We start from the raw sequence: 25671 nt of genomic DNA on the forward strand, positions 1-25671 counted from the left end.
ACTAAGCTGGAATTTTGTCGTTATTTGTAGTCACAGTAGTTTGTAGATACATTGTGGAGTCAGATGGTGCACACATAAATCGGATTGTAATATAGAGACATGAATTCCTGTTTAAAGGCCTTTAATTTGTCTTTTCTCCTTTAAAATAATTTTAGCATTTTTAGCCCGAAATCTCAAAAATTCTAATTATTGATAAAATCAACAGTTAAAAATATAAAAGATTTCAAAATTAATCATACATGTTTAATTAATGCTGACCCTCAACAGTGTTTTACATTTCTTGATAGCTAGATTTGTGTTTAATAAATGTCTCTTTATTAAAGCTCTTTATTTACATTGAAGAAATTAAGAGCTCAATTTTCATACTCATCTAAACTAAAAGTATAAAGAAAAATATTTAAAAATCTTGTTTTTGTTATGTAATATTCTTTCAGTGCATATACTGAAATTTAAACACTTAAACAAAATCTTTTTTAATAATACAATAAATTATATGTGAAAATCAAAGATGTTTTAAAACTAAATGTAATCATGATATCAACATGTACATGAGTATTATATAAAATGTTTTTATATAAATTGTACAATAATAATACTAAATTCATGTTCTCTAGCAAATTGCACATTTAATTTAATTATAAATTAAACTGATAGTGGTTGAGAAGATTAAACACAACAAAAAGCAATATTGTTAATATATATATATACAGTGTATCACATAAGTGAGTACACCCCTCACATTTCTGCAAATATTTTATTATATCTTTTCATGGGACAACACTATAGAAATAAAACTTGGATATAACTTAGAGTAGTCAGTGTACAGCTTGTATAGCAGTGTAGATTTACTGTCTTCTGAAAATAACTCAACACACAGCCATTAATGTCTAAATGGCTGGCAACATAAGTGAGTACACCCCACAGTGAACATGTCCAAATTGTGCCCAAAGTGTCAATATTTTGTGTGACCACCATTATTATCCAGCACTGCCTTAACCCTCCTGGGCATGGAATTCACCAGAGCTGCACAGGTTGCTACTGGAATCCTCTTCCACTCCTCCATGATGACATCACGGAGCTGGTGGATGTTAGACACCTTGAACTCCTCCACCTTCCACTTGAGGATGCGCCACAGGTGCTCAATTGGGTTTAGTCCATCACCTTTACCTTCAGCTTCCTCAGCAAGGCAGTTGTCATCTTGGAGGTTGTGTTTGGGGTCGTTATCCTGTTGGAAAACTGCCATGAGGCCCAGTTTTCAAAGGGAGGGGATCATGCTCTGTTTCAGAATGTCACAGTACATGTTGGAATTCATGTTTCCCTCAATGAACTGCAGCTCCCCAGTGCCAGCAACACTCATGCAGCCCAAGACCATGATGCTACCACCACCATGCTTGACTGTAGGCAAGATACAGTTGTCTTGGTACTTCTCACCAGGGCGCCGCCACACATGCTGGACACCATCTGAGCCAAACAAGTTTATCTTGGTCTCGTCAGACCACAGGGCATTCCAGTAATCCATGTTCTTGGACTGCTTGTCTTCAGCAAACTGTTTGCGGGCTTTCTTGTGCGTCAGCTTCCTTCTGGGATGACGACCATGCAGACCGAGTTGATGCAGTGTGCGGTGTATGGTCTGAGCACTGACAGGCTGACCTCCCACGTCTTCAACCTCTGCAGCAATGCTGGCAGCACTCATGTGTCTATTTTTTAAAGCCAACCACTGGATATGACGCTGAACACGTGGACTCAACTTCTTTGGTCGACCCTGGCGAAGCCTGTTCCGAGTGGAACCTGTCCTGGAAAACCGCTGTATGACCTTGGCCACCATGCTGTAGCTCAGTTTCAGGGTGTTAGCAATCTTCTTATAGCCCAGGCCATCTTTGTGGAGAGCAACAATTCTATTTCTCACATCCTCAGAGAGTTCTTTGCCATGAGGTGCCATGTTGAATATCCAGTGGCCAGTATGAGAGAATTGTACCCAAAACACCAAATTTAACAGCCCTGCTCCCCATTTACACCTGGGACCTTGACACATGACACCAGGAAGGGACAACGACACATTTGGGCACAATTTGGACATGTTCACTGTGGGGTGTACTCACTTATGTTGCCAGCTATTTAGACATTAATGGCTGTGTGTTGAGTTATTTTCAGAAGACAGTAAATCTACACTGCTATACAAGCTGTACACTGACTACTCTAAGTTATATCCAAGTTTCATGTCTATAGTGTTGTCCCATGAAAAGATATAATGAAATATTTGCAGAAATGTGAGGGGTGTACTCACTTTTGTGATACACTGTATATATATATACAGTGTATCACAAAAGTGAGTACACCCCTCACATTTCTGCAGATATTTAAGTATATCTTTTCATGGGACAACACTGACAAAATGACACTTTGACACAATGAAAAGTAGTCTGTGTGCAGCTTATATAACAGTGTAAATGTATTCTTCCCTCAAAATAACTCAATATACAGCCATTAATGTCTAAACCACCGGCAACAAAAGTGAGTACACCCCTAAGAGACTACACCCCTAAATGTCCAAATTGAGCACTGCTTGTCATTTTCCCTCCAAAATGTCATGTGATTTGTTAGTGTTACTAGGTCTCAGGTGTGCATAGGGAGCAGGTGTGTTCAATTTAGTAGTACAGCTCTCACACTCTCTCATACTGGTCACTGAAAGTTCCAACATGGCACCTCATGGCAAAGAACTCTCTGAGGATCTTAAAAGACGAATTGTTGCGCTACATGAAGATGGTCAAGGCTACAAGAAGATTGCCAACACCCTGAAACTGAGCTGCAGCACAGTGGCCAAGATCATCCAGCGTTTTAAAAGAGCAGGGTCCACTCAGAACAGACCTCGCGTTGGTCGTCCAAAGAAGCTGAGTGCACGTGCTCAGCGTCACATCCAACTGCTGTCTTTGAAAGATAGGCGCAGGAGTGCTGTCAGCATTGCTGCAGAGATTGAAAAGGTGGGGGGTCAGTCTGTCAGTGCTCAGACCATACGCCGCACACTACATCAAATTGGTCTGCATGGCTGTCACCCCAGAAGGAAGCCTCTTCTGAAGTCTCTACACAAGAAAGCCCGCAAACAGTTTGCTGAAGACATGTCAACAAAGGACATGGATTACTGGAACCATGTCCTATGGTCTGATAAGACCAAGATTAATTTGTTTGGTTCAGATGGTCTCAAGCATGTGTGGCAGCAATCAGGTGAGGAGTACAAAGATAAGTGTGTCATGCCTACAGTCAAGCATGGTGGTGGGAATGCCATGGTCTGGGGCTGCATGAGTGCAGCAGGTGTTGGGGAGTTACATTTCATTGAGGGACACATGAACTCCAATATGTACTGTAAAATACTGAAGCAGAGCATGATCCCCTCCCTCCGGAAACTGGGTCGCAGGGCAGTGTTCCAGCATGATAATGACCCCAAACACACCTCTAAGACGACCACTGCTTTATTGAAGAGGCTGAGGGTAAAGGTGATGGACTGGCCAAGCATGTCTCCAGACCTAAACCCAATAGAACATCTTTGGGGCATCCTCAAGCGGAAGGTGGAGGAGCGCAAAGTCTCGAATATCCGCCAGCTCCGTGATGTCGTCATGGAGGAGTGGAAAAGCATTCCAGTGGCAACCTGTGAAGCTCTGGTAAACTCCATGCCCAGGAGAGTTAAGGCAGTTCTGGGAAATAATGGTGGCCACACAAAATATTGACACTTCAGGAACTTTCACTAAGGGGTGTACTCACTTTTGTTGCTGGTGGTTTAGACATTAATGGCTGTATATTGAGTTATTTTGAGGGAAGAATAAATTTACACTGTTATATAAGCTGCACACAGACTACTTTTCATTGTGTCAAAGTGTCATTTTGTCAGTGTTGTCCCATGAAAAGATATACTTAAATATCTGCAGAAATGTGAGGGGTGTACTCACTTTTGTGATACACTGTATATATATATATATATATTAATATTTATATATACAATTAAACATGAGAATATGAATTAAACTATGTATCAGTACATACAACAGCATATCTTTATTGAAGTGTGTGTGCTTGACTGGCTTGCCTGCAATCCAAATATGTATCCTATTAAAAATGCCACTACATTTATTTTTTTTATATTTACAAAACAATGCAGCTGATTAGTGAAACATCACACTGCAGATTCTTCTTTTTATTGCATCTTACAAAATGTCCCAACTTTTCTGAAAATGGGGTTTGTAGATAAATATTACAGCTTAGTTATTTTTTAGATAAAAACTAAAAATCTTTAAATGTGAATATTTAAATGTTATATACTTTCTCTATATTCATACTATATAATTCTTCATATTTTTAAAAATAGATTTTATACACGCCATGATTTTTAGGTTTGAATAATGTATTGTTTTCTGTATGTTTTATTATTGTCCATTTATTATTCTTATCTCTGTCACCTTTAGTCTTTTACTAATCCCATGTATGGAAGCATGGCTGAGACAGAAGCACTAAAGACATGGCTTATAGCCAGAGTTTGGATACATTTGTTCGGCAGTGACACAGCCTTGTCCCATAAGACAGGATTTGCATAAATAAGCTGACCTTTCCTCCCTTCCTGTTTGCTCATGTGATTTTTGCCTGAGATTTCCTCCTTTTATTCAGGATTTAACAGAGCCAGATAAAATGCAAACCAGGCTGTCATTGAAGGCTTGTTTGGGTATTGCCTGTCTTTGAGTTGCAGTCTCAATTGCCGTTGAATTGTTCTTTCCCCAAGGTGAGCTGACAGAACTAAATGTCAGTTAACTGAAGGTGGACACAGGAACATTGTAGGTTGTCAGCCTCTGCCATTTGAGGGATTAGAAACGCACACCCCGGCATTGTGCGCCATCCATGCGGTGAACTTTGGAAGGCCTCGACATGAGCCTGAGTACCACCCTCCTTCATGTTTATGCCAGAACTGAGCTGGGGGAGGGAACCTTGCTAGGGGAGAACCCTTTGGGACTGTGTGAGTGTGTGCAAGAGTGTGTGTGTGTTTATGGTATTAGAAGTTGGAAAAAATGAGTATCAAACTTTTTTCCTGCTATGAAGTATTGTTTTGTGCTCTAAAAGCACTCATCATGGTCAAGTGTTGGAAGTCGCAGTCATTCAGTTTGTGGCAGGGTTTTATAGTTGCACTGGGAAAATGATGGATGACAAGTTAAATTTGTGTCGGGGGAGTGAAGGTGAACTGTGACAGAGTTATTTATCTTGGGAATGGAGGGTTAGGGTCAGGCAAAGCTGGGTGCCTGAAGGCACAAGACATTGACAAATTCATCCGGCGCACTGCATTTCTGAAGCCCTTTTGTTTTGAATCCTGGCTACTCACGAGTGACCCTCATCACTCATACTGCCAGGCGTGCGAAGGAGGCCATGCCATGCCAGGGGATGTTAGTACCACTAATTCTTGTCATTCACTCTCCTGACAGGCCCAAGCCCAAACTATTCTGGCCTGTGAAAGAGGCTGGCTGAAATATTTATTTCTGCACATAATGGTCGGCTAGATTTAGGGCCGTATCATTTTTCCTCTTGTGCCTTATCATTGCAGGTCACTGACAGGCCTGAAAGTGTTCAGCCAACTGGAAGAGCTGATTGTGGACAACAATCTTCTAGGAAATGACGTCCGGTTGCCCAGGTTACCACGGCTCCATACCCTGACACTCAATAAGAACCAAATATCCTTTCAGCCTGGTGCTGCTTTTGTGTCCTGGAACATGATTTACAGCACAGGGAACAGGGAGTTATGGTAAGTGGGAACTCCATCTCCTTGCATGCTCACCATTCAGTGCAGGATCTTGTCTTTACACACTTCAGGGCTTTAAATGCTCTTTAAATGGTGTTATTGTATTAAATTGAGATTCTTTTTTGCCTAAGAATGGTGTGGGTGTGAAGTTACCAGAACTGACTTTGTGCCATGGTGACCTCTAGTGGAAGAGAGACTCATAAAAGCTGTAATGCAGCAGGCAATGGAGAAACGGGCTTTTATTCTAGTGTCCCAGCAAATGAGAAAAGAAGTTTAGACATTGATTAGAATAGCATTCCCCTACTTTTATTTTTGTATGATAGATCAGAATTTTAGACATCTATAAAAAATAAACTGCTAATATATATTCTTCTTTATCTTTATTTGGCCATTACATTACATTATAGACTATTTGTTCTTAAAGATGTAGTTCACAGCTCATGGTGGGTTTGGTGCCACCCAGAAACACTGGACGCAAACAATAACGTGCCAATTACACCTACAGACCCAGATTCTACATGTTAAGACATCAAAATAATACAAATATTATAAATATTTATAATATTCACTTCAATGTAAGACATTTTAGACAGGAATAAAGAAATTACAGCACTTGTAAGAAAACTCAGCCGATCAGATCGTTCTGAAATAATTGCTACATTTTTGCATGTTATTTCTCCCAGACCGCTTTGTTAGCATGGGATAATGACATGTCCTAGCACTTGGCTTTCCTCTTTCACCATTACAGGCAGCTCTTCTTCGGCTGAGTGTCAGCAGCTCAAACCTGAGTTGCGCTGTGAAGTGGCCTGCACATGCTAATGGGCCAATTATTTACACCCTGTAGTGGCCCGCTGCCATTGAAATTCAAGTGCTGCATTAGTGCCGTCGTATTTTGACACATTTTGGCTCCCTTTTCCAATGAAGTGAATGTAATAGTGATGAATGTGCTGTGAAGTGCCTGTTTGTTTCCCCGCATGGTGCGAAGAGAAAAAGTCACTAACCCTTTTTACCACGGGGCATCCATCATTTTGTCCAAGTCGTAATGTTCTGCACCATGCCACCTTGAAAATGAAGAGCAAAACATGGCATGAAAACAGTCAAATGTGACATGGGTTAAATTCTACCCTTTAAACAAACTGTAGCTACTCTTTTCTAAACTTTGACACATGTTGGGTGAGTTTACAAGGCTGACAGTAAATTCCTTAACTTGACCGCTGACACATCACTGATATCGAGGAACTGCTGGAGCATTTGCAGGAAGTGTCACCAACACTGGAGTACCTGAGCCTGCTGGGAAATGAGGCTTGTCCCAATGAGCTGGTCAGCTCGGATAAAGATGAGGATGACTACCAGAGATACAGGTCAGAGCCCTACCACACACACACACACACACTCACACAAACTATATTATAACACACCAAGGGCAAAAATACATGTTTATGCACAAAAATCTTTAGAATGTTGTCTTTAACTCTTTTTGGCCTTATGTTTGGGTTGTAGTCTTGTTGGAAAGTCCATATTCTCACTCTAGTTTTAGTTTCTTGCCTGATGATATTACATTCTCCTTTAATATGTGCAGGTACATTATACCTGAATTTGTATTACAATGAATTGTGTATAATGTCCCATTACTACTTACAGAGAAGCAGCCCCATAACATAATGCTTCCACCACCATACTTCACTGTAAATATAGAATTGTTGGTATCATATTCTCAACATTTTTTTCTTAAAAGATTTTATTGGTTATTACTATGTGACATGATTTTTTAAGCTTCAATTGTAAAAGTGTTTTATAAGATGTGTATAAATAAGGGTAATTGGATGATTGTGGTGCAGTTAATTGCTTATTGTTCTCTGTAGCACTGTTTTTCCTGCTGCTGGTCATCCTGTTGTTTCTGTTTTGAAGCTATTAGAGTGTCATTACAGCTGAGCACACTCATGCATTTTAAAGTATTACAGATTTTAATGTAGCATGTAAGGGTGTCTTTGGGCTTTTTGGGAATTTAAAGGTATAGTGGATGCTTTACAGCACATTTTAAATGCATCTATATTGCATTATGTATTCAGGGCTTAAAGGAAGTGTAAAAGAAACTATATTACTTTATTGTTTTTATTATGTTATTATTATCGTGTGAGATGACAGTTCTTTTATTGCTGACATGCATTTCTTTTAATGGAAAAATCCTACTTTAAATCCTGCTTTTCCTTAAGAAGGTTTTGTTTGGCAAATTTCTGTAATTTTATATTTACTTTATTTTTTTATTTTCTCAAATGCTGCCCCCTTAGGCGATACGCCCATTTCTCTTAAAGGTACCTCACCTCTTGTTCATGATGAGTTGCAAAATCGATTTCATGTGTGAATTGTGATAACCACAAACTGGTGTTTGCTGGCTTTTCTTACAAGATAAAATCATGCATTTATTATCACTCCTGGCCCCACGGGAGTGCAATGCCATGCAATGTTACCACCATTTGTCAGCTTTTTAACTTGAAACCCTGTCAGCTAAAGGGAGGGTGAGTTGGAGCGTCAGAAGGAGAGAATGCATTCCTTTGTCTATCTTAGTCTTAAGTGCATTTTACTGACACTGTGTTCAGTATGAATCATTTACCATAGTGGCAAACCTAAATGCGCCACTTACTGACTGTGCCTCGTGTGCTCCGATTAGTGCAGGACTAGGCCATTCTCTTCATGATTGACAGCAGCTGTGGATCAGTGATGTAATATTCATTACATGTCACGTAGTAATACATCAGTTCATCCATGATGCAGATTTAACATCTGACAGGGTTAGGCAGCATGCAGGCCTTAACAGGGCTGACCTCAGGCAACATATTACATCTCCGTGTGTCTTTTTGACAAAAGTACTACGTACATAAAGCAACAGTATTGTCAGTAGCACAGTGAAATACTGTATGCGGCTGTTTTTAATTAGACAAATGAAATGAACAGGTGTTAGTAAACACACCACTGTGTTTATTGCAGCTTATGACCATATTCGTCATCATGCACCTCAAGGGATTTATGCTTTTATTTTAATTCAGTTATCTAATCCTAAAATCAGTGTTTAAAGAACCTAACGTTAAATTCAGTAGGATCCCAGGTGTTTTAAACTGCATCTGGAGTTAAGTAAACATCCTTTATCCGTTTAAACATCTCAAAGCATTAAAAATAACAGAAAACACTTTCAGTAAAATACTGCAGGTGTTCCAGTTTCTAAACCTTTTAAATCATGACAAAATAGGGCAGCTACAATAGTAGTACTGTAACTAAAAACATTATGACTAAGAACCAAACTGTTATTATTGGCCATGAAATTGTAATAACCAGGATGTCAGCAGCTTTTTACAAATATTTAAAATACCCAAAATTATGCTGGAGCTTGGCTGGTCTGGTGGTAAATTATGCTAACCCACTACCGCTAGGATCCAGGGTTTGAATCTCCAGTCAGTCTGGCATCTACATATAGACATGATTGGCTATGTTTTGGAGTGCAGCCAAGACCCTGTGATAGATTGGTGTCCTGTTCAGTGTGTGTTGCGGCATTTTACTTAGTGATTTCAGGGAAACTGGACCCATCACTACCCTGACCAGGATAAAGTGGTGGCAACAGATGAAAGTAAATAAAATGGGCAAAAATAATGCATATATTGTCTTGTACTATTGTTGATCAAATCAAGGTTTATTTGTCACATACAGAGTCATACACAGTACAACTGGCAGTGAAATGCTTTGAATTGATATGACGATAGGAAAATACAGAAAGTACAAAATTTTCTTTCTATTCTTAAATAAAAAATTACAATGTTTATGCAACACAGAAACCATAAAAATAGTTAAACCTATTTTTTTTTTTACCATTTACCTCCAGTGGATACACTGATGAGCCAAAACATTATGACCCCCTCCCAATGCATTTTTTATAAGGACCAAATTATTATGTCCAGATGACTGGGTTGAGGTATTTCTACAAGATGGGACAAGCCATGACCATAGTGGATGTGATTTGGTTTGGTGTCCTGTTCAGTGCATGTTAATGTACAGTAGTTTGCCCAGTGATTTCAAGGAAACTGGACCCACCACAGCTCTGACTAGAATGTCAGTGATAAAAAATGAACATGAATGAAATTTTTAATTCTTACCATGTTAAACATTTGCTGGTATACAATAGGAACATATGTTACATAAATAAAATAGTTACAATATCCCATACAACACACTACATAAATAGTTAGATCTTTTCTTTTTTTTTTTATTAACCTCTAGTGGATACACTGATGAGCCAAAACATTACGACCACCTCTCAAAAATCTGCATTGCAATGCTATTTGTTATGCATTTTTAAAAAGGACCAAATTATTATGTCCAGGTGACTGGGTTGAGGTATTTCTAAAAATTTGGACAAGCCATGACCATAGTGGATGTGATTACCATATAGCCAGTCATGTCTGTATGGTAATACCATGTTAAACTTGCTTGTTGGGATGGAACAATAGGAAAACCATGTGTGCAAAATGTTCTATCTATTTTTAAACAAATAAATAATTACAATATTTGATGCAACACAGAAACCACATAAATAGTTAGAACTTTTTTGTTTTGCTTTTACTTCTAGTGGATACACTGATGATCCAAAACATTATGACCACTCCCCAAAAATCTGCATTGTAATATGCAAAGAAGAATTTCATTGTACTGGACTTTTGTATATGTATGTATAACAAATAAAAGCATTCTATTATGTAAAGACTCCTACCATGTTAAACATGCTTGTGGGGATGACAGTAGGAAAGTCATATATATTTTTAAACAAATAAAAATGTACAATATCTCATGCAATACAGAAACCACAAATAATACACAAATAATAGTTAGAACTTGTTTTATTAGTGTTATATAACACTACACACTGAGTATTTAAGTATTTAACCATCACCTCCCAAAAATTTGCATTGCAATGCTCTTTGGTGATGACTGGTTTGACGTATTTCTGAAAGGTGGGCTTTCATGACCTGCTGACTGGTTGTTGGGGACCAAGAGTCATTGATGCCAGAGAACATGATGGAAATGGCGTCTGGTATGGGCCAACAGTTGGGCTACTGGGGCTTAAATTGCAGATGATTTTAATAGTAGTGATTAGGTGAATGTGTCACAACACACAGTGTATTAAATTGTTGTAGTCACACATCTTTCTGTCATTCAAAGCACCTATGGGCATGCAGGCCAGATAAATGGGTCAGATGTCTTGTGAAGTCCATGTCTGTATTGGTCAGACCTGCTTTGACAGCATCCTTAGGTAATCTTAGGTAAACTTTTGGATGTTCGATAAGAGAAGATAAGAGAGAGGCCAGCAGTCAGTCAGAGTTGCAGGATGACCTAACAGCATCACAAACAACATTTACACACTGCACTGTGGTCAGACAAACCAAAATTGAACTCTTTGGCAACTCCCTCTCTCTTTGTCTCACTCTCTCTTTTGCTTTCCCTCTCTTTGTGTGTTTTTCTCTCACTCTCTCTATTTCATTTGCTGTTTAGCTCAAGCTTGACATGTCGCTTCCACCATTCCAGTCAGCCTGTGAAAGAATCTGTTGTCATCTCCATATTCGCGTTATTATCTCATGACACTTTGTGCGTCTGAATGAAAGATGGTGTGTGAAAGCTTAAAAAAAGTCATGATGTTACAGCACTGACAGCTTGACACATGAGCTGTGTGTATTTTATTTTCCAATCTATTTTTATGTTGTCCTAATTTATATCCATGCTGAAGGTGATTTTATATTTATAAACATCAACACCACTGAATCAACACCAAGTAAACTGGTTTAATTTATCTAATAAAAGTGGAATCAAGAACTCCTGCACCACCTGTACACAGGTTTGTGTACTTTTCCAGTATCTCCAGTTTAATCTCCCATCTTGCCTGTGAATGTATAATGTTAAATACACTTACATTACAAAGCGACTTACAGTACTGTGACAGTATACTGTCTAAGCAATTGAGGGTTAAGGGCCTTGCTTAAGGGCCCAACAGTGATAACCTGGAATCGGTGGGACTTGAACCAGTGACCTTTGATTACTAGTCCATTACCTTAACCACTAGGCTACAACAGCCTGCCTAGTGGATCATTTATTCGTTCATTCATTCATTCATTCATTCATTGTCTGTTTTTTTTACCACTGCATTATCCTGTTTATGGTCACTGGGATTTATTGGGCTAAAGGTAGTAAACATCCCAGACAGGTTGCCAGTCCATCACAGGGCAGACACACACACACACTCACTCATTTTACATTTACATTTTCAGCATTTAGCAGACGCTTTTATCCAAAGCGACTTACACAATGAGCAGAACACGATGAGCAATTGAGGGTTAAGGGCCTTGCTCAGGGACCCAACAGTGGCAACTTGGTGGTGGCGGGGCTTGAACCGGCAACCTTCTGTTTACTAGTCCAGTACCTTAACCACTGAGCTATCACTGGCCCACTCGCACATTTGGAAAGTGTTGAGTAGCTCCACTTGGCCTGACTTGTTACCAAACCATGGGATACACAACAAGCTGCAATGCACATTGTGTTCTGACTCCTTTCTATCACATCAATTTATGCTGCAGTAGCTAATTTGTGGAATTAGATCAAACGGGCTTGCCCTTTACTCCCCACATTCATCAAAGTGCCTTGGGAGCCTTGTTGTCCTCCATACTTTAAGCATCAGTGCTAATTACCATTGTGGGTCTGGTATACCTGGGATACTGGGATGTAAATAACAAATTCTATTAACAAAACACAATGTCAGAGCCACAATATAATAATTCTTATTTGCACAGTTAATACCAGGCACTGATCAGGATATTCCTGTAATAAATTCAATGTTTAAATTTGTTTCTGGTTTGCAGGTACTTTGTGCTGCACAAACTAAAAAAGCTAAAGTTTCTGGACAGCAGGAGAGTAACTCAGCTCGAGCAGCAGGAGGCCGAGGCACGTGGCGCCTTCATGAAGGTGGTCAAGCCCAAAAACGAGCAGGTCTGCTTCTATTTATTTCTGTTTTTATTAGTATAACACAGCACTTCATGCAGGGTTAGGCCTCAGGGCAGAACTACATGTAGAAAATTAATTACACTGTGAAGGTTAATCTAAATGCTTGGAGGATCACTGCGTGTTTGCCTAGTGTGTAATTCATTAGTGTGCAATTCATATGTGTGTGTGTGTGTGTTTGACTACATGTGTCTGTGCATGTGCAATCCTTCTCTGTCTGTCTGTTTAAATTGAAGAAGATTTGCTCTCTCTGTACACTTATAAAAAGGTCTCACTGACCTATAATGGAAACATAAAAGCAGTTGTCAGTTAGTAAAAGTTCAACCCCCAACCTGTGAAATCTGCCAAACACCTATTACAATAAAGCACACCCTAATAAAATACCCCAAACACATCAAGGAAAGACAACAAAGACACATGCCTGGAACTTTAAAAGAAAATCTTACACCAGACAACACCAGAACAGTTGAAACCTACCTCGCAGCCATACAAATAAAACTGAAAATATTAAATGGCCTCCAAATATACAGACAAGATAAAATAACCATACAGAAACATAATACAGGTCTTGCCATAAAATGACATGTGTTAAACATGGCATTAAAATCCAAATTAATAAAGAAATAGTAAAAGTTTTAAGTAATTTCTAGTGGTCTAGTGGCTAGGATTCGGCGCTCTCACCGTGGTGGCCTCAGATTTGGTTCTAGAGACAGTGGCAGCCTAGTGGGTAGAGTTTTGGGCTATCAGTCGGAATATTGTCGGTTCAAATCGAGGCTCTGCTATGCAGCCATTTGAGCAAGGCCCTTAACCCTGTCTGGGACACTTTACAATTGCTGACCCCAGCTGGGATATGCAAAAAAATTATTTTGTTGTACTGTCCGGGCGTATCTGTATTTATGACAAATAAAGGCATTCTTCCTCCTCTAATCCTAACTTAGAAACATATATTTTAATTAATAAAGCTATTGTATTATAAAGATTTATATTCGGTGGAATAATGTGGATTATTCCATGGACTCAGACACTCCAAATACCTTAATTTGTTCTTTTTGAGCCATTCAGCCATGAGGTGGACTTGCTTGTGTGTTTCACGTCATTGTCCTGCTTTATAAAACATCTGCACTTGAGCTTCAGGACACAAACTGACTGGCAGAAGTTCTCTTTCAGGATTTTTTTTTGTTAGAGAGCAGAATATATATAAGTCCATCAATTGTGACAAGTTGTCCCCAAAGCAGCCTTTATCTAATACTGTTGTCTAAAAACTAGTGAAACATATAAGTGTGAGAAATAAAGAAGTATGGCAAAGATAGAAGACATTGGAAGGGGGCGAATACTTTTCATAGCATAGCACAGTACAATAGCATTTAGCCGAACAATGATATAATATTACATTTCTCATATAATTTTAAACTACATTCAAACACTGGAGCAGTCTGGTAAGAAGTCATTTTGCTCCTATCCTTTAGACCAGGCGGCACAGTGGCTCGGTGGGTAGCACCATTGCCTCACAGCAAGATCCTGGGTTCTGGGTTTAATTCCCGGGTGGAATGGTCCGGGTTCTCTCTGTGTGGAGTTTGCATGTTCTCTCTCTGGTTTCCTCCCATGGTCAAAAGACATACAAGTGAGGAGAATTGGAGATACAAAATTGTCCATGACTGTGTTTGACATTGAAGACTTGAACTGATGTATCTTGTGTAACTGTGTAAAACATGACGTTAAAATCTTAATAAAGAAATACTATCCATTAGACCAACACTTCACAGGACACCGGATTTATAATTTTCCATACATAGTTTAGTTAACCATGCAACAAAAATACATAGTTTGTGCCAAATTTCAGTGCCCTCCATATGAAATTGTATACCATAATCTAGAAATTTTTATTAATGTCGACTCCGGCCTACACTATTTTGTGGTGCTAACAAAAGTGTAATTATCCATTTCGCACACATTTAAAAATGACCTTCCTCTCTTGTTATGGAAATGTGCACTCACTTCTATTTGTTTTTCAGTTTCATTTTTTCCTCCTTCTCTTCTTTTCCCATCTTCTCCTTAAGGGCACGTAAATGAACGTCACTATGATTTGATTCCATGTAATTGTGCAGTTTTTAAATATTTATGTTGTGGTTAAGTGAGGTTTCATCAGCACATCATCCCGAGAGCTGCACACTGGGTTTGAAAGGTACATGTGGTGGTAGCATAGCAAGAACAAAGCAGTCTCATGACAGGGGCCGAATTTGTGAGTCAACACTGGGTTGTTCGAAAATGCATAAAGAACGGATCATTCATCATAATAGTCAGACAGGCGGTTATTGTCCGGGTTCACAATGCTGAAGTCACTTATCTGATTTAACATTAAAGTCACAAAAAGAAAGACACAACCGCATGATGAGTGATCTTCAGTCTGGCGTGGAGATGGAGGGAGCATGGTTTGTTGCAAACTTTGGAATGAAGTATTCCACCCAACTTAAAGTTCCACTGAACATGTATTCTTAATTCTGTTTAGAATAGTACATTGTTTTGTATATATTATTTTAGATTCCTCACAAAAGGGCACATACACATTTTACTTACCTTTATTTAAACACTATAATATAATATGCAGAAATGTGCTGTTTACATCCCATCCCAATGAACCTCATTAATAACAGGTTGCTTACTGCTAATAAACTATGTTGGCTGTCAGTCGTCTAGTATACACAGGCGAAATTTTAGTTTTTGAGCCTCAGTTGTCATTGTCACTCACTGAGTAAGTGATTTACAGAAATGCTTGCTCTCTACCAAAAAGTCACCTTTTGTCCTGCCACCAAACACATCTGCACACATCATAAAATAAGTTATATGCGTCCATCTTTATGACAACACTTTTTTTTCTGTTCCACCACAACTGTCACCCTTTGCACAAAGTGAAAGGCATGAAGAGAGTATGTGTGACAAGTCTGGTATGAAAAAACTTCAGTGGCCCTTACAGAGCCCTGACCTCAACCCCACTAAACACATCTGGGATAAAGTGGAACATCGAATGCAAGCTAGGCCTTCTTATCCAACACCAGTGCCTCAGTTCATAACTGCTATTTTGATTGAATTAACACGGTGATAGCCTAGTGAGTTGAGCTTTGGGATATCAATTGAAAGGTTGAGAGTTTGAATCCCATCTCTGCCATACAGCCACTGTTGGGAATTGTGCAAGGCCCTTAACCCTCTCTGCTCCAGGGGTGCCATACAATGACTGACCCTGCGCTCTGACCCCAGCTTCCAAACAAGTTGGGATATGCAGAAAAAACATTTTATTGTATTGTACATGCATATATGTATATATGGGTATATATGACTAGTGGAATACCTTTGCCCTAGTCACAAAGACCCCTTACATACAACAGAATAAACTGTGATTTAAGGCTGTGAGGGTACACTCCTCTGCATAGTTAAGTCTTTGTCAGGGATTTTTTGACCAGGAGAAAGCTGGCTGCATTTGGTAGTCCTGTGCTCGTGCCCACCACAGCTGTCATACCAGTGCTTCCTGAGCATTTGTTTTGAGTTAGATGAGACATGATGTGGCAGCCACAACAAGCTCTGTGGGCCATGTGTACTCCCCAGCTCTAATTGGCTTTATCATCATACCGATTGTCTGCTGACCAATAGTGCAGGTCACCAATTAACAAGCACTGGGGACGAGCTCGCAGCGAGCGTGAGCGCCCGCATGAAGATGATGGCATAATTAGTTATTTGTGTTTGCTTTTATGTTTCATCCGGCAGGGTGCCTTACATTTAAAGACATGCTGGCCTTAACCATGTTACAGCAGCCTGTAATTAGTACTTTCACAGATTTCCTATTCAGATGCTGTGCAGTGCACAAGGAGAGGACTGGAGAGGAGTGTCTGTGTGCTAAAGTGGCTCTTACTGTGGAGTTTGTTTTTCTTTTTAAAGATGAACTTTAGTAAATGTAACACAACTCAGGAAAAATGACCATGAACTTTAGATTTAAAAAAATGTTTTATTGTGTACAGTCAATTGCAAAAGTTAGGATATCTTGTGGGGAAGCAAAGACAAAGAAATGTAAGAAATATAGTGTGTTATGTTTCACTGTTGTGTCATTATTACAAATAAACTAAATGGTGAAATAGTGTGTTATAACTGTTAAAAAAGCATTTGCTTTAAGCAGATAATGTTAAACAATTAAGATCATAATATTTATAGAATGATAACTATATTTATTGAGGGCATTTTTGTCTCTAGATCATTAGCCTTCTTAAAAATACTATATTCAATTTATTAGTAAATATGCAAACCATGTTTATTGGCAACTGTTTGGATGTGTCCCAGTAGATACACTCACCCACTTTCTTTCTTAACCGCGTATCCTTTTAGGGTCGGTGGGAAGGGGGGGGGGGGGGGGTGTACTGTAGCCTATCCCAGCTTTTCAATGGGTGCAAGGCACACAGTAACACCCTGGACGGGGCACCAGTCCATCACAGGGCACACAGACACACACCCATTCATCTATAGGGCAATTCAGTGTCTCCAATTAACCTCACTGCATGTTTTTGGACGGGAGGAAAACAAAGCTCCTGGACGAAACCCATGCAGACAAGAGAACATGTAAACACTGCACAGAAAGGACCCGGACTGCCCTGCCTGGGGATGGAACCCAGAACCTTCTTGCTGTGAGGCGACAGTGCTACCCACCGAGCTAGTTTACTCCTTCACCAATGGTATTTAAACGGACCCAGTTAGCAACTACCTAACTGGCATGCCAGCTTGCTATATGTCGAAAGTGCTAAATGTCAATCTTAGTGTTAGGTTACATCATTATATTCTCAAATGTCTCAATTATGTTTGTTGATTTCTATAAACTATAAGCTGACAAAGCTAAGACTTTAGGCTCTTTTAAAATCTTGTTTTTGAATGTTTTGTTGTGTAACACACCCAGAGTTCAAATTCCTTGAATGTTCTGTTGATAAATTGCAAATGCAAGTTTTGGTTCTTATCTGTTGTTGAAATCAAAAGTGTCCATACACTTTTATGGGAAATATACAGTATGTTGGAAAGTGTTTGAATTTTGTAATTTTAAAGCCTTTTTCATGTTACTAGAACAAATTATTTATGGAAATAAGATTTTTAATTTATTAAAAAACATATTTTATACTTTTTAAATACTTTTTAAATACTTTTTAAATTTTTTAAACTTTTTATATTTTGTAAATTTATTACGGGATTTTTAAAAAATGTTTAGGGTAAAACTTTGGAAGATTATAAGATTATTAAATTGCAAATTTTTATAGTGATTTTAATATGAATTGGGATAGTTTGACTGCACCAATTTAACATTACAATCTAACAGTTGAACAGAAAACCCATATCACCTTCTGCTAAGTGGACATTTGATCACATGCTTAGATCACAATCAATCAATCAATGAATAAACATGGGCGTCATTGTTGTACTGCCATGGGTTTAAACACTTTAGCACAAGAAAAATTGCCCCCTTTAAAACTTGGTTGACTTATTTAATCTGAACATCCAAACATATTCATCTTAGCACAAGGTAAAACTTTGGTAAAAAAGTGCCATCACCAGCTATAGTCAATCGTAAACACTAACGATGGATTAGAAGGCCATTGTAGAATTTTCTGCACCAATAAATAAATACGTTTTTGCATGTAAATGTTAAAACCAGTATATTTCCAAATAGCCCGCAGTTTATTAAAATACATTTTAACTCATGACAGTTTTTTGGACAAAAAAATACATCTTTTAATCCAAACTTTAACTGCATATATTCTGGCAACCACAAATGATGTTTAATACAGATGTTATGTGGAATGTCAGAAATGTACAAGGCAGATCATAGTTTCAGCTTATTCACGTTACATATTCAAAGCATTGTTGCTTTATGTTTAAAGAAATGTAAGTACATGTAATGAGCACTTAATGTTAGTAGTTGGTTTCTGTGTTCTGTTGAAATGGTTACCAGTAATTTGTGGAGGCCTCTGTGAACTTTGCATCAGAACTTGGAATCACATTTGTATTGAGTGTGATCAGGAATGAAGCTGCATTTCAATCATGACATTATGGTATTACAGTCTGGTAAAGCACATGGTTTGCATCAAACTCTTAACCCACTTTAATTCAATAAAAATACCATAACTTCTGAACAATTTGACCCCTTTCAGGACCCATGTTTCTTGCCTGAAAAAGCTTTTATTGGTGTAAAGCCTTGTGTGATATTTTACTGTAATACAGATCTGTAGTTAAGTAGCAGTGAATTAGAATATTTAGCATGTAGACAATTTAACTGAAGACATTTAATGTAGAATGCTGCAACTTCTTTTTCCATTGTTTCTTTTCTACATGCTCCAGTTGCTCCTTGATTATATACACTGATCAGCCATAACATTAAAACCATCTCCTTGTTTCTACACTCAGAGTTCATTTTATCTGCTCCACTTACCATATAGGAGCACTTTGTAGTTCTACAATTACTGACTGTAGTCTATCTGTTTCTCTGCATATCTTTTAGCCTGCTTTCACCCAGTTCTTCAATGGTCAGGACCACCACAGAGCAGTGGCGGCTCCTGCCAAATCTCTCAGGGGGGGCAATTGTTGCGATGATGGCCAAGGTGACCCGTCCAATGGGTAAATTAAAGCTTAAATAATTAACATCTTAAGTCATCTGTCAGTTTGCCCTCACAAATAACTTTGAACATGGAGAGAGAGCAGCTTTACCATTAATCATAAAATTAAGTAAAGCCTTCACACTAACAATTTAATTCAGTCTTCATCAGATTCAGCATTTTATTTTAGGTGTTAGCTGCTCCAATTAGGGTTGCCAACTTTCAGAACTGGAAATAAGGAACACCCTGGGCTGACGGGTTGGTGGAAGGCATAGGGTGGGGTGTGGGATGGTGGGTGTTTACCTGAGTGGGGGAGGAGGGGGGGTGGTTAGGGTTGCACCTATAAAAAATATAACGGGTCTTACACCGTCATGGGAACATTATCAAAATGTTTTATTTAGGCTGTTTAACATTTATTATTTTCATTCTTTATAATAATAAGTCAGAACCATATTTTAGGCAAAATAACATATAGAACATCATGTAACATTTTCTCTTAATAGTGTAAACAACATTTTTACATGATCCATCTTCACACTGACATGCAGCCTCGGTTCTGGACTGCGTTGCTTAGGGGGTGCAGTGAGAGAAGTGCCGGACCTGCTTGTGTTACTTTACTTTCTCCCTACACACGGCGTTACTAAGACTAAAAGTGAAAATGACTTAAAATAATAACCAAACGCTTTCTAATTCCCACAGTAGCAGCAGTTTCCTTCTGTTTCATACATATCACCCTGTCTCAGTCTAATCTGTAGCATTTCTCTCCCATTGATAAAAATACAGAACATCACGTTTAGTTTCCAAATAAGGAACGATTACGTGTGACGCAGGCACGTAAGTGCTAGTCCCCTCGGAAGTCATTCAAAATGCATTACAGGGCCTTCAATACGAAAAAAAGAGCTTTAACATGAGAGTCTATGAGAGCGATCTGGGGCGAATTTCAGTTAGAGTGAATTCGCCCCAAAAGGGGTGGTACTGTACGGAACACAACTCGACGCTGATTGGACTACGATATTCCGAGACGACAGACTCAGAACAGTCACAGCTAGTTTAACACTGGTTTAATGTGATAGAAAAATTTCTTCCCTTTCGCCCTTTGGTGGTTGGTCGCCCGATCGCCCTAATGAACGAGCCGCCCCTGCCACAGAGCAGGTATTATTTGGGTGGTGGATCATTCTCAGCACTGCAGTGACAATGACATGGTGGTGGTGTGTTAGTGTGTGTTGTGCTGGTATGAGTGGATAAGACACAGCAATGCTGATGGAGTTTTAAAATGCTGTGTCCACTCACTGTCCACTCTATTAGACACTCCTACCTAGTTGGTCCACCTTGTAGATGTAAAGTCAGAGATGATCACTCATCTATTGCTGCTGTTTGAGTTGGTCATCTTAGAGACCTTCATCAGTGGTCACAGGACGCTGCCCACGGGGCGCTGTTGGCTGGATATATTTGGTTGGTGGACTATTCTCAGTCCAGCAGGGACAGTGAGGTGTTAAAAACTCCATCAGCATTGCTGTGTCTTATCCACTCATACCAGAACAACACACGCTAACACACCACCACCATATCAGTGTCCCTGCAGTGCTGAGAATGACCCACCACCCAAATAATACCTGCTCTGTAGTGGTCCTGGGAGAGTCCTGACCATTGAAGAACAGCATGAAAAGGGGGCTAACAAAGCATGTAGATAAACAGATGGACTACAGTCAGTAATTGTAGAACTACAAAGTGCTTCTGTATGGTAAGTGAAGCTGATCAAATGGACAATGTGTGTAGAAACAAGGAGGTGGTTTTAATGTTATTCTTTATGTACATGGTAGAAAATGAGCTGTCTTGCTTCTGTTGTCTCTGCATTAGTTGAAAAAGGAAGGTTGTTTTGTGAGCTGTAGTTATGGGACAATGTAATTAGGAATTTGTTGTATTGGATTTCTTAAGAGGGAACACTCTGAACAGCAGAAATTGGGTGTGCAGGAATTCAATAATGTGATAATTCTCTTGAATAGCTGTGATGTGGAAAACAATTGTGTAAAACCAACCGCATCACGTTCCTGGGCAGCTTTAGGAATAATACATCTGGTACTATGTAGACTGTGTCTTCAGCATTCTCTGAAGTATTATAAACTCTTCATAATTTTGTTAAACTAGCCATGTCTGTCAAAATAATTTGACAGCTTACACAAACACTTCAGTTATCCTTCGGTTAAGACTTAGTACTTTGAAAGTTTCACTGACATCAACATCTTAAACACACATTTACAAGGGATGAAATAACCCCTCCAGCCTCCTTAATAAAAGAATGTTGGGTAGGAATATAAGAGTGCTGTGTTTGATATGTCAGCTCAGTTGTGCTTGGATAAAGTGTTTGACTTGATTTTCATGTAAGGCTACAGTGCTTCTCCCACATCCTCCTAGCGAGTAATGAAAAGCAGACGGCCCAACTGGAATTGTTGGAGTCAGAACTCAGATTCCATCAGTTCTTGTCATACAGACGTCTCTCTGGCTAATACATGTTGGCAGAGCCAGGAAAGTTATAAGTGAATCTCCTCTTTGCATTTTTTATATTAATCTGCCTCTCAAAATACCAAACCAGACAAACACAGACCACCTGAAAACGGCTCAGCATTGATTTTGTTTGCATGCGTGTATGTTTCCATGTTCAGTGGAAAATGAGATGGATGGTTTATTTTCTTTATTCTTTCTGGCTTTTTCTTATTGTAATCTCTCTTGAACGACTGGTAAAGCCAGTTGCCATATTCATCTTCTTGCTTGAGAATTATGAGTTCCCTAAAGCATTTAAACATAATAAACAGAGGGCTGTAGAGCTCAGTGCCACTGTGCCTTCAGTATGTGTGCTGAATCATTTTATTGGGTAAATCTTTCCCTCGGAGACAGCTATAAAATATCATTCACAGCGGACGTGCAGTTCTACTAAATAAATTGCTTGGAAACGGAAGTTTATTACCACTTTCTGCAGACAGATTTACCTATATTTGGGGTGCGGAAAGTAGTGCGTAACAAATCTCGCGCCTGTATTGAGATGCATGCATAAACAGAATAAGATAAAGCGCCCTGTTATGACATGATAAACTGCCACCAACTGCTGTCAAACTTAGTTTGCTGTTAATTTAGTATGACTCAAGTTATGTATCTGGTCTCCAGAGTGGTTCATGGCTTATTTTTCCTTCTGAAAAGACTTATAAAGCCTTGGAATAGTTTACCTAACCTTACTTTTTCACTCATACACACACACACACACACACACACACACACACTCACACACACACTGGGCATGTGCAAAATCACTATCATATCACTTCAGACTACAGTTGGACTATAACCTCCTCTGCATTTTTATTCATCACATCAGTCACACTAGGAATTGTTGAACAAATAGCTTTTAATTCTTAGTTATTGTTTACATTTAATAATAATTATCTCTGCATGTACAATGTATGTACACCGATCAGGCATAATATTATGACCACCTTCCTAATATTGTGTTGGTCCCCCTTTTGCTGCCAAAACAACCCTGACCCGTCGAGGTATGAAGTCTGACACCTTTCTATCAGAACCAGCATTAACTTCTGGCCACACGGGCCAGCCTTCGCTCCCTACGTGTATCAATGAGCCTTGGCCACCCATGACCCTGTCGCCGGTTTACCACTGTTCCTTCCTTGGACCACTTTTGAGCTGCAGTTTTGGAGATGCTCTGACCCAGTCGTCTAGCCATCACAATTTAGCCCTTGTCAAACTCAAATCCTTACGCTTGCTCATTTTTCCTGCTTCTAACACATCAACTTTGAGGATAAAATGTTCACTTGCTGCCTAATATATCCCACCCACTAACAGGTGCCGTGATGAAGAGATAATCAGTGTTATTCACTTCACCTGTCAGTGCTCATAATGTTATGCCTGGTCGGTGTATGTAGATATATTTTTATTTATTTTTGAATTTTATTATTTTGAAATGACCCTAACTCCCATTTTATCCTATCTATCTTCTTTTTTCCTTTTTCACTTTTGTTTAAACATTGTACAGTTCCAAAGCCTCTCAACACACATTTTAATGAAGAGTTGCTGCACAAATGACACTAATAAAAATAACTCACTATATGTCTAAACACTGCACTGCTTCTGCACCGTTACTCTGCTGTGTCCATGGCCCTAAAATGCAGGAATGGGTATTAACAAATATATTAACAAATGAAATAAATTTGACCAGATAAAAAGTGTAATATCTTGGGTTCATATTGTCTGCAATTATCTGGGGTTGTAGTAAGTATTCACAATTAGAAGTGGATATAAGACCATCACATTTTGAAAACAAGCTGCTGATATAAACATGACAGCATAAAATAAATAATCAAATTGTCCATGATTTAAGATGCATGTATTATTGTGTATGTATTACTGAATTATTAGCATCTCTCACCCATACTATGTTATCCTGCAATATTAGTTTAAGTTTAGGTTAAGGGCAAATGCTTATTTTAAAGACTAGGCCGGTGGCTCAGGTGGCAGATTAATAAACTTCTGTGCCACTTGAGCACCTAACTATTTGTCATGACAAAACAGGGTAAATGAATATTTGCATCTATGTGTATCTGTCAAGTCAGCACTAATTTAGTCGGGATGCACTTAGCATTTTTTTTTCCATAGACGGTCCCATCATTCATTCATGAGTCAAAATAAATAAATCAAAACTTCAAAGTTGCATACACAGAAAAATGATCAGTCTAACCCATTCTTCCATGCTGCCTTCAGACCTGAGAACTATCATCCACACCATGCTGTTATTTCCTCTGCTCTAAGCACATGTCAGAAAGTACTGAAGACAGGCTGGGACTTCTCCCATCTGTCCTGACAGACAGAATTTGGGACAGATCTTGTGGCCAGAAGTGCAGTATTTAGAAGCTGCTGAAACTGATTTGGCAGCTGTAGTTTTGGAGGTCACTTTGAGGGCACCGTCCATGAAAAAAAGCACTTCCAATTAGAGCCCATGACTCACAGTGTCCACATAAATCAGCTGACATTGCACATCATAAACAGACTGTAAAAGTTTAAAGCACAGTTAATTTCTAGTGATAGCGCCGCAATTGATTCATGGACTAGTACAAAGCAGAACGATATGGGCTGCTGGCCTTAGTGCCACGTCACCCTTATTACTCAAACTGCTAAATTATACAGTTCTGTTTAAAAACAAGCAGATGTTTTTGAGGAGTTCTGTTTGAACAGTCATGATTATGGGTCTCATTTGTACTGCTTAACTGAATGGGAGGAAGATTGGTTCATAGAGTTTGTTTACTTATTTGTTCAGTTGTTTTAGATGATAGAAAACCAAAGGAGGGAGGAAAAAACAGGGTGTAATCATGATGTGAACCTTAAAAAAAGAGAAAACTAATAACAAAATACAAAATGGCAGAAGTAATAAACTTAAACAACAGAAAGTCAAAAGCTATAATCCACATCTCGAATTAGAAAGAGATCAGAAGTGATTATTAACTGAATGCCAGCTACTCAGTCCACCAGCATGTAACAACCCAAGTTCTCAAGTAAAGAGAGAAAACTCAGTAGAACCAGCGGCTATAAAAGAAGACATTCTCATGGATTCCAGCCTGAATTCATTTGTGGGATTTGCAAATAGGAGTGCTGCAATGCCTTCCTGAAGGCAGCTTTTGTCCAGGACAGGATCCTTATGATGGCAAAAAAGGCCATAGCCAAAAATAGTGCAGCCCAAATGGCTGGGTTCCCCATAAACAGATAAAGAATGCTGACATAAAAGCCGGTGGAAGGAAAAAGGGGTTGTTTTTTAAACAATTAATTACTTCAGTCATAGTGTATTAATGCCTAATGAGGTGCAGAGACTGCCATTGAAGTGCAGATTAAATAAACATCTCATACTGTAGTCCACATGCCCTGTCTATAGTGTCTATATAACAGGTGGGTCTGATGCACAAAGGCTGGGTTTGTTAGCAGGTCAATTTTTTGTAAAAAAAAAAAAAAAAAAAGCCTGAAGTCGCTCAGTTGGCACAGCAGTAAAATACACTAGCACACCAGAGCTGGGATTTCGAATACATTGTATAGAAGCTCAGCTCTGCCATCCGGCTGGGCTGGACAGCTATATGAACAATGCTTGGCTGTTGTTTATCGAGGGAAGGGAGCTGGATAGGGACCTCATAACTGATGCAATTACGACCTCTGCTGGATGATTAATGGTGTCTGCACAGAGAGAGGAATAATGTTGATCAGGGTGTGGCT

General features: G+C 39.0%; 1 protein-coding gene across 1 annotated transcript in view; it reads left to right on the forward strand.

Moving 5' to 3' along the window:
* The window catches only part of lrmda (leucine rich melanocyte differentiation associated), a 433718-nt gene that overhangs the window by 287234 nt on the left and 120813 nt on the right, over nucleotides 1-25671 (forward strand). The window contains exons 3-5 of the mRNA XM_062995130.1: nucleotides 5573-5699; nucleotides 6989-7128; nucleotides 12661-12787. Coding sequence (XP_062851200.1) covers nucleotides 5573-5699; nucleotides 6989-7128; nucleotides 12661-12787 — 394 coding nt within the window. The remainder of the gene's footprint in view (nucleotides 1-5572; nucleotides 5700-6988; nucleotides 7129-12660; nucleotides 12788-25671) is intronic.

The sequence above is a fragment of the Trichomycterus rosablanca genome, chromosome 5, assembly GCF_030014385.1.
Source record: "Trichomycterus rosablanca isolate fTriRos1 chromosome 5, fTriRos1.hap1, whole genome shotgun sequence".
Taxonomy (NCBI): Eukaryota; Metazoa; Chordata; class Actinopteri; order Siluriformes; family Trichomycteridae; genus Trichomycterus; species Trichomycterus rosablanca.